This window comes from Diabrotica virgifera, chromosome 5, assembly GCF_917563875.1.
Source record: "Diabrotica virgifera virgifera chromosome 5, PGI_DIABVI_V3a".
NCBI lineage: Eukaryota > Metazoa > Arthropoda > Insecta > Coleoptera > Chrysomelidae > Diabrotica > Diabrotica virgifera.
Window position 1 is genome coordinate 84511843 of NC_065447.1, and position 17091 is coordinate 84528933.

At 35.7% G+C, this 17091-nt stretch overlaps 1 protein-coding gene across 1 annotated transcript in view; it reads left to right on the forward strand.

Moving 5' to 3' along the window:
• Nucleotides 1–17091, forward strand: part of LOC114324209 (paired box protein Pax-6) — a 269123-nt gene that overhangs the window by 199045 nt on the left and 52987 nt on the right. The window contains exon 6 of the mRNA XM_028271975.2: nt 12298–12485. Within this exon, the coding sequence (XP_028127776.2) occupies nt 12298–12485 (188 nt within the window). The remainder of the gene's footprint in view (nt 1–12297; nt 12486–17091) is intronic.

Here is a 17091-nt window from a genome sequence, read left to right on the forward strand (position 1 = left end):
TCTAGGGACAACATTTTTAAAGTTATTCTAAATGTTTATAAACTACAAAATTTTAAAAATTTGACATTAGGATTTTTGACTATGTTAATTATTTTTTATCTTTTTTAATACATTTTAATACTATCAGTCTTCTACTTTCATTTGGCATACTCAGAATTGCTCTATCTTAATTATTTTTTGTCTTATCTTATTGCAAAATAAAGGTCTCTGGGATAAACAAATAGAATAACTCTTAAACTAATTAATGGATCGGTCTCAAATTTGAAGGGGTTTGTTAAGTACCAGAATATCCAACATTGGGTGAAACACTAAAGTTCTAAGGTAGTTTTAGTAAAAGTTATTAACAAATAACGATTTTCACTTATTTTGCAGTTTGCGTAGCAACAAATTAACTTTTTAACTTTCAAAAATCGGCATTTTGAAGGTTTTTCAATGTTCTAAAAAACTGAATTTTGTAATTTTATGTTAACTAAATTTAGTTTGCTAATTTTTTCTTACTGATTTTTGCACTAAATTGTTAATAATTAAAAAACGGACGCGAACTCTAGGCAGGAAACAGGTAGGTTTTCTTCCTATAGGTCTACAATAACTAAAAAAGTAGTCAGCTACCTGGATCTTTGAGTGTCCTGAGAAAATCCTTATTACCCTGGACTAAACGTTACGCAGCCAGGACTGTTGTTTTCTTCCGACTTAGCATTTTTCTTCTTAATTGCCCTGATTAATCAACCGGAGTAAGTGATATTTAGGTCCTCCCATTATATGACCGAAATATTGAACCTTTCTCATTTTTATTATGTTGATCAATTCTCACTCCTTGTGCATGGTCTCTAGCACACGTTCGTTAGATATCTGAGCATGCGACGGTAATACGACAGCTCGAATGCTTCTAATTTGTTAAGATTTTTTATTCTTGTTGTCCAGGTTTCACATCCATAGAACAGAACGGACCAGACATAGCACTTCAATACTCTTAGACGTGAGGTAAAGGAAGACTTCTACTGCACAATACAGAACGCCAGCTAATAAAGCTTTTTCGTGCAAGTTCTATTCTGGTCGAAAATTCCTCATTACTTTCAACCATGCAATCAGTCCATCTATCCAGATTTCTAAAGTGTTCCACCCTTCCCAATTTCAGTACCGAGTCTTCGGTATTAATTTTTCCAACCACCATCCATTTTGTTTTCTTTGCGTTGACTGTTAAGCCCTTTGCAGTACATTCGTTGTTTACAGCGTTCAACAGGGTTTGAAGGTCTTCTAGACTCTCTGCCATTATGGCGGTGCCATCTGCATATCTGATGTTATTAATAATTTCACCACAGATTTTAACACCTTCGCGACGATTATTTAACGTTTTCTCAAAAATTGGTTTGGTGTACGCATTAAACAATGTCGGTGACATAACACATTCCTGTCTGACACCACGTTTAATAGAAACTTTAGCAGAAACTTCTTGATCCACCTTAATACAAAGCGGTCTAATTTATGAACCAAAATTATGGACTTGAAGTGCATCCGTACATATGACAAAATTGGGCAAGTGAAAATCCATATTGTATGAAAGAATATAGGACACGATATCCTGAGAAAGTGAATGTTTGGGCCGGCATTATAAATAATTATATTATAGGACCATATTTTTTGGGGAAAACTCCTTGTTATCTGGATTTTCTTCAGAATTATCTAATACCACAGCTAAATCAGCTATTTCCAAATAGAAATTATTTGTGGTTCCAACAAAATAGGGTTCCTCACATTACGATTAGGTGTTAGGTACGAATTTACTTAAATATCGTTTTCCCATGTAGGTGGATAGGTCGAAGGGGACCTATTGAATGGCCACCAAGGTCTCCATATTTGACTCCGTTAGACTTTTTAATGACATTATGTTAAAAACACATTATGTAAAAGTTCAGATAACCAAGCAGTGAAATCTGATATCACTGTTCCGAAGATAATTTCTTATTGCATTCTTAAATTAACTACTACTATTTTTTGGATATAAACAACAAATATAATTAAAAATATTTCGTTTTTGACGTTTCAATTTTTAACTCGAAAATCGGTTTTAAAATACAAATTAATTTGATTTCCGATACTGGAAATTCTGTTCTGGAAATAAAAAAATTCCTCAAATAGTAACTCGTCAACTTAAAAAAAAATCCGAAAACATAATCATAGTATATTCAATAATGCCAATAAAATTCCATTGTCAATAATTTCAATCTAAATCAATAGATAACCGAGAAACCCAGGAAAACTCATTATATTATCCCGACAGTAAGTATTCGAACTCATATTTAGTTTACTCCCAAATTCAACGTTAATATTGGGTTGATCAATATTGACGTCGATATTGAGATTCAGTAAATGTAAAACCGAATCCTTACTATGTAGGGATAGTATCCTCAGGTTTTTTCATAATTCATTCAAATGAATTATTATTAATCTTGCGTTTTTTGGTATTGGCTTTTAATAATTATCAAAGAGTAAAACGGGCGTTCTGGTATTTTCTCTTGAGTTGGATACAAATGTGATTTTGTATCCAACAATCAACTAAAGGGTGTTGAATTATAGGAATAAAAGATTTCTAAATACCTTGGATATGACGACAAATAAAGTTGTATGAACAACCATAGAAAGTTACAAGCATTTTAGAAATTAATATCTTTAAACTACTCGAATACTCGAAAACAATTAATGTCAATTTAGTAGGTTACTTCTATAGACTCCAGATTGCACTAGTCAGTGAATTATTGCATGGTTGTGTATTAACCACCAATATACGAAAATATATTCTTGTTTCCTTGTCATTCAAGCAAATTCTGTCTGAAGAGCTAAAAATTGCAAAACACGTGTCACAGAATGGCCGGTTAGACGAGGTGTTTATATTCGTTTTCGTATATTATTTACATAAAATAAACAATACCTTTAATGCCGGATTTATACTTAGCCATTGCCACTGCTGCTGCTGCTGCCGGAAATATTGGCCGATATACGATATCGACGCGAGTTAGGTGTTCACATCAGTTCTTCGCCAATGTCCTCACAACTCATTTACCGAACAACTCTCAAGAATGGAATGTGACGGCAGCATCGCCTTGCTCTCTTACTCACTTGCCACTTTGCCGGCGGCAAGTGAGAGAGTAGAGTTTTAGTAGATGGTGTGGAGTCACAGGCTCTTAATATTAAAAGAGGAGTACGGCAGGGATGCCTCTTTTCACCACTGCTTTTTAACGTTTACTCCGAAAGAATTTTCAGAAAAGCTCTTTCTGAAAAATAAGAAGGAATACTTGTGAACGGTGAAGTCATCAATAATTTGCGATATGCGGACGATACAGTACTCCTACCTTCTAGTCAAGAAGATCTGCAAACACTACTTGATAGTGTCGTTGAGAGTTGTAGGGAGGCAGGTCTGGATCTGAACATACGGAAAACCAAAATACTCGTAATTAGTAAACAGCAGCATATAAAACCGTCTATATATGTAAATAATACCAAACTTGAGCAGATTGATAAAATCGTTTACTTTAGACAGATCTGGGATAGAGCAGGCTAGAGTCGCTTTTAGAAGGATGTCCAAGGTGTTATGTAACAGAGACCTAAAATTGGCATTGAGGATCCGCCTACTTCGCTGCTACGTGTTCTCGGTCTTACTTTATGGTGTCGAGTCCTGGACTGTGAATAAAATCGATCTAAATCGCCTTGAGGCTTTTGAAATGTGGTGCTATAGAAAAATTTTAAAAGTTTCCTGGGTGAAGAAGATTCGAAACTCCACAATACTAGAACGCCTCAGCAAGACTACTGAGATCATAAAAAGCATCAAGCAGAGAAAACTGGAGTACTTCAGACATGTAATGAGAGGTTCCAAATATAGGTTGCTACAAAATATTATGCAAGGAAAAATAGCAGGCAAACGCGGTCCAGGACGAAGAAGAACCTCGTGGTTGAAGAACTTGAGAGATTGGTATGGTGTTGATACAAGCATGCTATTTAGGGTGGCAGTGAATAAAATTAGGATAGCTATGATGGTAACCAACGTTTTGAAAGGACATGGTAAATGAAGAAGAAGAAGTGTGTGTGAGAGAGAGAGAGAGAGAATACTCTTTCGCGCTCGCGCTGCCAGTCCTTTGACTTCCATCTCGAAAACCGACTTTTGAGGGAGCGCCGTGCAATGGCAGTAGCATGAGAAGCGGCAGCGCGAGTGAGCTATTTACACATTCACGCTGCCCAATTCTCTGTCCAACAGGACTAAGTGTAAATACGGTATAAGAAAATATAGATAACGAGTCCTATAATAATGAAATAAATATTTATCTCTGTAATCACAAACTTTCACTAAAACAAAGAAAAAAGGTAAAAAATCGTCAAAAAGGGCACTTAAAAAACACTGTTACTTTTACACAAGGATTTTAAATATCTAATATTACTGTCACTATATTCTAGGTAGATCATAGCAAATTAATATGAAACCAATTGATTTCAACGTTACAGACCAGAAAAACGTGTTGAATTATTTTTTTCTGGCGTAAAGTAGAATATTCCATGACTATAGTTGATATAATTTCATAGAAAACTTAATTCCAAAGTAAAAAATTCCCATTGTATCTCATATATCACACCCACACGATACTCTTATTTATCCGTTTCAGTAAAACTGCAATATCATTACTGTGTTTGTCCAAAGCCGGGATGAAAAATGGCAATTTTCATTCTTTGCTCAAAAATGATAAATTTTGTCTGATCTCTTTATTACTTGCTTCTTTTATAATTTATGATGTGTGGTGAAACGATCTATTAAAAAATGTATTTACTCGTTTACTGTTTTCCTCTCTTAACAAAAATATTTAAAGTTATAAAAATACGATATTTCACAATAAACAATAAGAAAATTTAGACTTCTTCTTCTTCATGTGCCTTGTCCATTGCGGGCGTTGGATATCATCATAGCAATTTTAATTTTTTTTTTATTTATTTATGCCTCAACCTCAAAGGGTCATTGGCGAAATACAATTAAAAGGATTACAATTTATTTAGTACATTTATAGAACACAAGTATGATGTCAAATTGTTCATATCAGTTCCGTCATTTAATATTGCTTGTAAGGTGTCTTGTAGTTTATATTGAAGTCTCTCCATGCAATAGAGAGGACACTCCAGTAAAATGTGGCGAACACTGAGCACAATATCACATACGTAGCACTGTGGTTTTATTTCACTCTCCAGCAAATGTTTATGCGTGATGGCGGTGTGGCCTATTCTCAGATGAGAGAGAATGGTTTGATGTAATCGCATATTTGGGGTTGATTTCCAAGGTAGTATTGAATGTTTACTTCTCGCAGTTTGGATGTTGATTGATTCCACTTCGTTTACCAAGCATTGATTACCAAGTTCTTGATTACAGGTTTTACATCTAGATGTGGAATGCTTCTGATTTCTACAGCTTCCGTGATTAATACTGCTAATTTTGCCAATGAATCTACTTCTTCATTACCAGCAATTCCGATATGTGATGGAATCCATACAAAGTTGACATTGATATTCATAGTTTGCAATTGGTGTAATGCTGATTTAAGAAGTAGTAGACTTGGATGAAGAGGATATAGGTCATTTAAGGCAGTTACAGAACTTAGGGAATTCGTAGTAATGACAGGATTTTTCATGTTATTTTCTACCACAAAATTTATTGCGTTGAGGATAGCGGTTAACTCGGCTGTATAAATGGAAGTTAATTTCGGGGTTTAATTAATATTTTAGTTTTATTGAACATAAATGCTGCTCCCACTCCCTCCATGGTTTTAGAGGCATCGGTATAATATAAGATTATGATTACTGTATGTCTTGAGTTCTTCGAGGGCATATTGCGTAGGTTCCACTGGATAATCGAGAAAGCCATTATTAATCTTTTTCAAATTCATTTTCGAATTCGGTGTTTGTGTCTGGTTGTATGAATTTAAGTATTTTGTTTCGAAGTCTGGTGCATCTAGCTTTTGATTTCTATTAGGTAAATTTTCGTGTAGTTGACTTAAAAGATTCAATAGGCTTTCGAGATCGTTTGTATAAGTTTTTATTAAGCTTATTACGTCAGGGGTACCATGAACATTTTCCAATATATCTACGAATGTTTCATAGAGTATTGAATGTGTTACTGAAGTATCGTCATACATTAGTCTAGCTGAATTTTTTATATCTTCCATTACTTGAGTTGATCTTGTATCTGTGATTGAAGACTTTGGATTTTTTAATTTTGGAGCAGGAAAGGAGCTGTTTTCTGGAATATCAGTTGGGGGAGGGCTTATAATTTCAGAAATAATTCATTTGTTTGAAGGAGGATCGTGTGATATTTGTTGGGTGTCAGTACTTTGTGTAGCATGAGTAGCGGGTAAAATATGAATATTAGGTTTAGTCGATAGTTCCATAGTAATCGCCATGAAAAAGTTCCATGCGTACCCCTCGTATGAAATGCCTATGGATAAGAAGCTCGAGGTAACACGAGAGCTCTTTCCCGCGGGCAGGTGGCATGGTGTACGGAGAGACGAGGAAGCTGAGCGGGCTGTACCCTTTGCCATGGATGAACTTGTCGAGGCATTGGGCGCACTTAAGACGCGCAGGTCCCCCGGTTTGGATCAGATACCACCTGAGGCGGTGAGGTGTCTAGGACGGGCGGAGCCCGCGTGGCTTCTGGAGCACATGAATGCACTGCTGGAAGCACAGACCTTTCCTGAGCCTTGGAGGACATCGAAGTTGGTACTGCTTCCCAAAGCTGGGGAAAAGTATCGACCCATCTGCCTCCTTCCGTGCGTCGGTAAGCTGTATGAAAGAATGCTGTGGGGACGTATCGATGGCATGATTGAGAGGTCGGGAGGCTTGTCCCCGAGGCAGTTTGGTTTCTGTAAAGGGAGAAGCACGATTGATGCAATCGTGAGTGTATTCGACGCATTGCGCAATAGAGGGGATGAACACCGTTGGGCGGCCCTGTTGTTGTTCGATGTTAGGAATGCATTCAATACGCTGCAGTGGAACGAGGTAATGAAGGCAATGGAGAAGAGAGAGTGTCCTGGATACCTGATGAACGTGGTAGCGGAATATCTGTCTGAAAGAAGAATTATGGTGGAGAAAGGCACGATCGTGGATGTAACGGCAGGTGTTCCCCAGGGATCTGTCTTGGGCCCGACGCTATGGAATCTAGCATATGACGGGATTCTGAACTGTGAATATGGAGAGGGTACGTCTCCCTTCGCATTTGCAGACGATCTCGCTGTGCTGGTAGTGGCGCGGGACGAGCCTGATCTTAAATACCGGGTACGGAAAGCAGGCGGCGTCGTGAAGAAATGGATGACACAGCATGGACTGAAACTCGCGGCAGAGAAGACCGAGGCCATCATTCTGAAGGGGAAAAGGAACAGGCAAAGTGTGGAGCTACAATGTGCAGGAGCGTGTCTAACACCCAAGAAACACGTAAAGTACCTAGGAGTGACGATGCACCAGAATGGAAAATGGGGGGAGCACGTGCAGGTGGTGACCCGGAAGGCTGCAAACAGTGCGGCTGCGTTGGGGAGGGTGATGCCCAACATTGGAGGACCCAAATCCGAAAGGAGGAGGGCCTTGCACGGTGTTGTTCAGTCGATCGTCCTCTATGCAGCCCCAGTCTGGAGTGAGGCGGTAGGGATACGGGCCTACAGGGGGCTCATTACACGAGTGGACAGAACAAGTCTGCTGCGAGTGGCATGCGCCTACAGGACTGTGTCTGCCGCAGCCTTGTGGGCCATCACTGGATGTGTTCCGCTGCATGTGTTGGTAGTAGAAAGAAAAGAACTGTATGAGAGAAGAGACCTTGAGCTTACTATGGCCGAGAGAAGACAGGAAAGAGAAAGGTCAATTGAAAGATGGCAGCAAGAATGGAACAACATGGAGCATGTGGCACAGTGGACAAAGATGCTGCTTCCTAACTTAAAGGATTGGATGGACTGTGGTCACAGGCGACTGGACTATTTCCTGACGCAGGTGCTCACAGGACACGGGTGTTTTAGAGCCTACCTCTCTAGGTTTGGAAAGGCTGACACTGACGAATGTCTATACTGCAGACACCCGGACACTGTTACACATACCATGCTAGAGTGCAACAGATGGATAGTAGAAAGAAATAGAATGGAAAGAGAGACAGGTGTGAATTTTTTGACAGTGCGAGAAATGATTGAGAGAATGATTGAAAATAAAACTGGTTGGACTAGCATACACAACTATATCCGTGTAGTGATCAAGAAGAAAGAAGAGGAGGAAAAACAGCTGTACCAACGATAGGGGTGAAATATATGGCGAGTAGATGGCAGAGGGAATAAGTTTTGACGAGAGGTGAATAAGTGAGATATATTGTATAAGACAGACTGTGGAAAAGAAGCTCAAAAAAAAAAAACCCAATCTTGGGACCAAAAAAAGGGGGAACGGGGAAAATGAAGGGCCTCCTTGCTTACAGTCTGTGGATAAATGAAGGTAAAGTGCTTCGGAAGCGATGTCGACCTTGCAGCGGCCATTCCGTTTTCGGAGCGCTGGATGACAGAGGAGGGTCTGGTTTAGCAGGTAGGCATTCGGCGTAGCCTCGGCGACGAGAGAGCGTTTTAAAGCACCTCGGGAACTATCGCTGGTACTACGAAGAATGAATCCTGCACTAAGGTCAGTCAGGCGGCGTTCTGGACTGAGGTGTCTTTTGAAGATTCCAGACCCCCCTCTTTAAAGACGAAAAAAAAAAAAAAAGGTTTAGTCGATAGTGTAGGAGTAAACGAAGATATAGTTTGCGTTCGAGGAATGTATTCATTGTTTATTTGATCAGTTGAGGTAGTTAAAGCGGTTGAAGCAGTTGGAATATTTTAATTGTTTATTTGATCAGTTGAGGTAGTTAAAGCGGTTGAAGCAGTTGGAATATTTTAATTGTTTATTTGATCAGTTGAAGTATTTGGAGCAGCATTTTGTATTTGAGATGTTTGGGTTTCCGAAACAGTTGGACAATTTTCAGCCGAATGTCCCGCGTGTCTGCAAATAGTACATAAATCTTTCTCCATTACAAGAAATATACGGTATGATATCATTTCGTAATTTACAAGTATTGAGTCAGGTATTGATGAGACAGGAAGAGAAATAAAAGTATGCCTTCTGAAACTGTAAATGTGTTTGTAATCAGGATTTGATGTACCAATTTTTAAAAAATTTATTGGAGTTATCAAATTTAATCCCAAATTGGAAAGTTCATTTTCAATAATTGAATGAGATGAGGGATTGAAGGACAAACATTTGATATCAATAATCTTTCATTTGGTGATATTAATCTACGACCCTGAATTTTTTGGTGGTTTACAGTTATTATTCCCCTATTAATTTGTAGAAAATTGTTAACTAAAATTTCGCTTGCTACAAATTCGACCATTTAACATTTTAGAGGAGAAAAGAATATTTTTGGGATGCATTAAATCACCAATTGCAAACAAATATTCTTCCAACCTTGTATTTTCCACCGCAGGAAAAACTACTGCTTGTGATTTTAACGATTATTTGGGTAAATTTTGATTTGTGACAGTGGCAAAAGATTGTTTCATAGTTGTATTTGGTAAATTATGCTCCAGTTCTTGATCAGGAGCCCCAAGAGGCGGAAAACTATCCATTTTCAATTATTATTGTCATCGATAAATTTTAAAAGTACGGTCCTGTCCCTTTGATACGGGAACTACTAGCAGGTAGGTATAAAAAGTTGTTGCTTTATATCCAAAATTGATTACTGTTTACGTGGATTTAGCGTAAATGTTAATTATTTGGATTAAATAATAATTTGTACTCACAGTTTTTGTACTTGCCGTAAGAACAATCACTTAGATTCACTCTTTACGTAAAACTAGAATTACTTTGTTGCTCTTTAACACTTAAAAACTAGTTTTATTGCGGAGCTTGTTTTAAGCGTACGACTCCTTCGATTTCTAATTAAGAAGTCCAATTTTAATTTTGTTTGCGGCGTTTCTGAATAACTCGATCGATGTTAGTTCAAACCATTGGCAAGTTTTGAAGCCATGAGTGTCTTCTTCTTCCGGGTCCGCGTTTGCTTTCTATTTTACCCTGTATTATCAGTTGATTAAAATTTAGACTCCACTGAGGAAATGCTCGCGTACAATTGAGGCCATGAGAGCCAGTGTGGTCTAACTGATTTTGACATTCCTTTACATAATCAAAGAAAATGATCAGAAGCTAACAATGTCCGATTGTTTTAGTAGTTTTATGTGCTGATCATTTTCTTTGATTATGTAAAGTAATGTTAAAATCAGTTAGGCCACTCCTGTGTGTGAAAAAATGTGAAACCCTTGAAGTATTCATGTTTTTCTGTAAACACCGGAAGTACTATTCTAAAGTTGCCGAAATTCTACAAGCGATATATTATTCTACGCGACTTCGCAAGATGAAAACAAATACATATATGCTTCCAGTTTTAAGCCTGTCTGTCCGTCCGTCTGTCTATCCGCGAATCTACCTCTTACGTTATTAGAACAGATACAATGGCAAAGATAGTATTAGAGGTGCGAAATTTGACCTCGGACTTCCGGTTCAAGAGTTGCAACCGGAAGTACTGTTTTAAAGTCGCCGAAATAGTACAAGCAATTTATTATTCAACGCGCCTTAGCAAGACGAGAAAAAATATACCATACCTATACTTCCGGTTTCATGCCGTCCGTCTGTCTGTCCGTGAACACAACTTCTCCGTCCTTAGAACAGATAGAATGGCAAATGAGATGTCGAGTGAGAGCTTTAACCCAAAGGTGATATTAAAGATGAGAAATTTGACATTGGTCTTCCAGTTTTTATATTTCTGGAAATTCCTGGAAATTTCTGGAAATTATTTACTTTAATACCAAAACAGGAACTTTAGAAATTGGCAAAATGTGCTATTTTCAGACGAAAATAAGATGGCCGACGAAATAATGTAGGTACTTAGAGGGAAGGAAGACAAGCAAGAATGAGAACTGCCAGATCTATTTACAAACATAAAAGAGGAAGTATTATGTCCTGTGGAGGCATTATGATTGACAATTATATGATAATTTTCATCAAATTCACTTATTCTTATTTCACCTGCGAACTGGTGTGTTCACTTGGTTCTAAAATCTATAGTTAGGCCCTGGAAAGGGCCTAACTAAGTCTAAGGAAATTTAATTTTCATGCATGATAATGCACTTCCACATACAGTAGAGTGACTACAGACTTCCTTGGAGCAGAAGATATGGATCTGGAGTAGCCTGCTTGCTTACCCGACCTTAAAGCGGATCCACATCAATAAAAATTTATGTTATACGTTGTATTTGACGCAAATTTGCTCGTGTGCGATGAACTTTTTTTGATGTGGACTGTGCGCCGCATAGCATAACGCAAAAATGTTTTCGTGACGAACAACGCACGCTATCCGTCGTGCTGTCGGTTTTTCAAATGCTAGACTTGATTATCCACTTGTCGCTAAGTGGATTCGGCGCTACAACACACGAACTAAATAGTTACCACGTTTAATGATGCGCCGCAAATATTTTTTCTATATTTTATTGATGTGGATCCGCCTTTACGTACAGTCGGAAAAATGAAAGAATACCCATGCACGAACATATAAAACACGCTGTATTTTCCTGTCACCGTGTCACAAAGAAAATTGTCCGACGCAGGTACATGTAATAATAATTATTACATGTACTTGCGCTGGCCAATTTTGTGTGTGACACGGCGACAGGAAAATACAGCATGTTTTATAAATATGTTCGTTCATGGGTATTCTTTCATTTTTCCTACTGTATGCCAGTGCACATTATCAGAAATGATTCTTTTTTAACGCACTCTATAAATATAAACTTTCGTGGTATCTTACAATAAATTTTTAAAAATTGTCTATGAGAGGAAAAATATTAATATGTTAATAGTTCATCAATATTAGGAGAATAATTATTACAACAGCTAAAATTGGAAGACAAATATAAGGAAACGCATTAAAATTGAAAATTTTTAAGCAAAATTTAAAATACCTATCAAAATTAAGCTTTCCATCGAAGTCAAGTAGTGTTGAAAATAGTTTTGTAACTTCTTTGAGATCAACGTGTATTTTGTCAATCATACAATCAATTTTGTTTCTACTGTTTTTTTGTTTTTACTATCTAGTAAACTACGTGTCCAAAATAATAATATCACATATTGAATTACCCAAAGCCACTTTCGTTCGACCTCCGAAATTGATATCGCGTTGTGACACCTCATATTTATTTATTTTTTTCTCTGTTCACTTTTCAGGTCTGGTTCAGCAACCGACGGGCGAAATGGAGGCGAGAAGAAAAATTACGAAATCAACGTCGATCTGTCGATCACGTCGGAGCTGTCAGCCCCCCGGCGTCGGCCCCCCGCTTGCCAATCAATTCCGGCTTCAATTCCATGTATTCGTCGATACCGCAGCCCATTGCGACTATGGCCGACACCTACAGGTAAGGATGTGGTAAAAATAGAAATGATATCCTGATAAATATTTATATATACCAAGGATCCCCTTGGGGTTGTTAGACTGAAGAATCTTTATTATATTTATACTACTTCGATCGATGAACAAAAACTTTTAATCAAAAATAATACTATACCTACCTACTTATTTTGCTTACTAGTCAGGATTATGATATTACTTTTTATTGTGGCGTCGATGACTATGTAATAATTTAGGATGATTTGGATCATATGAAATGGGATCTTCTAGAACCTTCCAATAATTAGAGCTGCATTCCCGGGACAAATTTTTCGGGTTTTTCAGTAAAAAATGGAAATCCCGATACCCGGAAATTCTTACAGATTTCCCGGGATTTTCATAAATATTTTATTTTAAATTATGAGCGGAGATATTACTAAATCATAATGAATAAATGATTCTGATACAGTTATTATCTCTTTCTTCTTAATAATCATTTAAAATTATTCCACTTAAAATATTTATTTTTCAGTTATAGTTTAAACCTTCCAATTTTGGCGTTAAATCAGAATGTATCATATCAGTCAGCATAAATATTCTTTTGTTTATGCGACGATTTGATTCATTTGAAAGCATTCAGAATTATAGATAACATAAATATTTATCTAACAATAAAACACTGAAAACGTTTGTTTTCTATACTTCCACAAAATTTATTATAACTAAGTTCCCCACTCCTCAACCTCTTCAGTTGAAGACTTAAAAAGGCAAACACATTGTAAACTATATCACTTGAGAAAGGCACTCCGCCGAAACAGCTGTAGTCACTTAGTTATAATAAATTTTGTGGAAGTATAGAAAACAAACGTTTTCAGTGTTTTATTGTTAGATAAAATGAACTTCCATCAAGTAACGGTCGAATCCATCAATAAATATTTATTATGAATTAATACTATGTTTATGAAGAATTAGTACATAGGAAATTTAATACGTTATCATATTGGTGCAAATCAGCTGACCGGAGGTTTAAAAATTGACCTGCACTAAAAAGCATCAGACCTACATCAACAGAAAATGCGTTTTCAACTTCATCTTTGTGTAAAAATGAAATAGCCTTTATTAGCCTGAAAGATCAAATACTCAACAATTTATGTTTTTTTTAAACATATTTCAATACTAAAACAACGAAAATTCAGATTAAACACTTTATAATTTTTCTATTTTTAAAATTTCCTTTAAAATTTTGAATTTTCTTATCATTTTTGAATTTTTCTAAACATTTTTAATTTGTAATCAAATTTATACGTTTTTATACTAATTGCATCGAAAAATTAAACAAAAACAATTTCTTTTTTTTATTTTTAAATTTACCGATTCCCGGTAATTCCAGGGAAATCTTGATTACCGACTCCCGATTCCCGGGAAATCCGAAGGGGCCGGGAAAATGGAGCTCTACCAATAATTACCTTTCCGCCAAATGATATGTATGTTTAGTTTTTTAAAAATTAAATAGTACATTATACAGTAATTCCAGAAATTAACAGACGTATTCACAAACATGGTGGTAAAGACGTAGTATCTCTTATAAGAATAGGAAGACTAAGATGGGCAGAAATCTAGCAAGATCACAGCAGAACAACCCTCCTAGAAGAATCCTTATGTCATAACCTGTGGGAAGTAGAAATAGGGGTAGGCCAAAACTTAGATGGAAGGATGGTGTGGATGAGGATGGGAGAAAAATAGGCCCAGCAAACTGGCAACGGTTGGCAATGGATAGGACTGACTGGCGTAATAGACTTTCGAGGCTCTTTCAGAGGGCTGTAGCACCATTGATGATGATGATGATATTCACAAACATAACAAAAATATTGATAACACTTATCAAGCCTGTTCTCACTTACGCGTCAGAAACTTGGACGCTTACAAAAAGCGATGAAAAACGTTTGGGCTGCTTTGAACGTAAAGTCCTCACACACTATATAGGGTGAGGCAGATAACTGGCCTATTAGAAATATCTCGAGAACTGAAGGCAACAGAATCATGAAAATTGGAATAAAGGGGTTTTGAGGGATGATCTAGTAAATGAAAATATTTTCATCTCTTTACAACTTCCGGTTATACCGGAAGTTGCTTATAACTTCGTTTTTTTAAATGGGACACCCTGTATATTTTTACATTTATGGATTCTCTTCGATGTCTTCTTTCTTAAAATATAAGGTTTTGTAATATTATACAGGGTATTTTAAAAGATAATTACGTTTTTTTATTAATTTCGTAGCAACATTCACACCCTGTAGAATTGCAGTAGTTTGACAACTAAAACTCTACTTACGTTCAAATGATTTTCAATATACTCTACTATTGTTAAGAATCATTAGTATAGCTAAATTTTTAATTTTAGTATACAGGGTTGGTCGAAACTCGGAATGAGTATTTTCTGAGTTTTCTTAAATGGAACACCCTGTATTTTTGTATTGTAGTGAAATGATATTTTATAGTACTTTTTTATTTCTTAAGCATTCCCTATACCTAACTGCTTTAATTTGTGAGTTATTGGTGATTCAAACTAAACATTAATTGCAACAAAAAATACGTAAAATTTTATTAGGTTGGCCGTGAAAATACTCAATCCCAAATAATTTTTCAGAAATAAATACATATTAATCCAGACTGGTCCTTAAAATTACCAATAATGGTTTAGCTATCGAAATACCTACTTAGTTAAGATTGTTGGTGCGATTAACAATTAAGCACAAATTAAAGCAGTTAGGTATAGGGAATGCTTAAGAAATAAAAAAGTACCATAAAATATCACTTCATTACAATACTAAAATACAGGGTGTTCCATTTAAGAAAACTCAGAAAATACTCATTCCGAGTTTCGACCAACCCTGTATACTAAAATTAAAAATTTAGCTATACTAACAATTCTCCACAATAGTAGAGTATATTAAAAATCATTTGAACGTAAGTAGAGTTTTAGATGTGAAACTACTACAATTCTACAGAGTGTTAATTTTGCTACGAAATTAATAAAAAAAACGTAATTATCTTTTAAAATACCCTGTATAATATTACAAAACCTCATATTTTAAGAAAGAAGACATCGAAGAGAATCCAAAAATATAAAAATATACAGGGTGTCCCATTTAAAAAAACGAAGTTATAAGCAACTTCCGGTATAACCGGAAGTTGCAAAGAGATGAAAATATTTTCATTTAATAGATCATCCTTCAAAACCCCTGTATTCCAATTTTCATGATTCTGTTGCCTTTAGTTCTCAAGATATTCCTAATAGGCCAGTTATCTGCCTCATATTATTATAGTCCGTTCTTTAACGGTAAAATATTGCAAAACCTCTAAATTTTAAAGAACCGCTTGGATTGACATGAAATTTGGCATACACATAGCTAACAAGTCAAAGAAAAAAGTGATATTGTGCCGATATGTGCTTTTGCCCTGGAGGTGGTTTTCACCTCTTCTTGGGGGTGAAAATATATTCGTCCAAAGAAAGTCAGGAAATGGATAAACTGGCTAATTTTAAGTAACTTTTGTTCTATAGAGTTTTTTCACTAAGTCAATACTTTTCGAGTTATTTGGCAGTGAATATGTTCATTTTTTCAACAAAATAACCACGCTTTTAGACGGATTTTCGCAAATAACTCAAATAGTAAGTATTTTGTCGAAAAAACATTCTTAGCAAAAATATAGCCTGTAAAAAATTTTAAAAAATGGTGTATTTATCACGTATCTACATCTAGTAGAAGCAGAGTTATAGCTAATGCTAAATAGGTTCATATTCGTCAAATTCCAAATGGAATACTTTAACGTGAAATAACCAAAAACGAAGCACATTTCGGGGAAAACTCATTACAAATTATTTAAAGTGTTTTAAATGACTTCATTTTTGCTTTATAAAAAAAATTCTAGCATCAAAATTAAACAAGTTACGCTCAAAATAAAGTTAGTCCCTTTTGGTTTTGGTAAAAAATCAAGAAAATCACCCCCTAATTAGTATCTTAAATGAACTTAATCGTTACGACTTCACAAGTTTCTGGACTCGTGTATATATTGTTTATATGATCTGTAAGTTTTATCGGTTCAAAGTCCTTATTATTGAAAGGGCTGTAGTTAAAAGGGGTTGAACGAGTCACTGATCACGAATGTATGCAAATTTAGAAACACCAAATCTTAATCAATTTTTGTCTAACACAAAACAAAAAATACATGATATTCAGAAAAGCAAATCTGACTTTTTTTGTTTTTCGGGAATTTTGGTATCTCTAACAATTTTTAAGTTATTTTGAAAAAAAAAGCATATTTTTCAAAATTTAAATTTTTAAAAATTTTACTTTGAAACCAAATTTTTTCAAAAATAAGCACTTTGAATCGATGAAACTTACAGACCATATAACACAACATAAGTAAAATAATTTGTGGAGCGGTAACGATTAATTTCATTTAAGTTGCTAATTAGGAGGTGGTCTTCCCGATTTTTTTTTTGCAAAAACAAAAGGGACCAACTTTATTTTAAGCGTAACTTGCTTAAATTTAATGCTAGAAACTGTTTGTAAAAACAGAAATAAAGCTTTTTTTAAACAGTTTAAAAAAGTTATAATAGGTTTTCCCCAAAA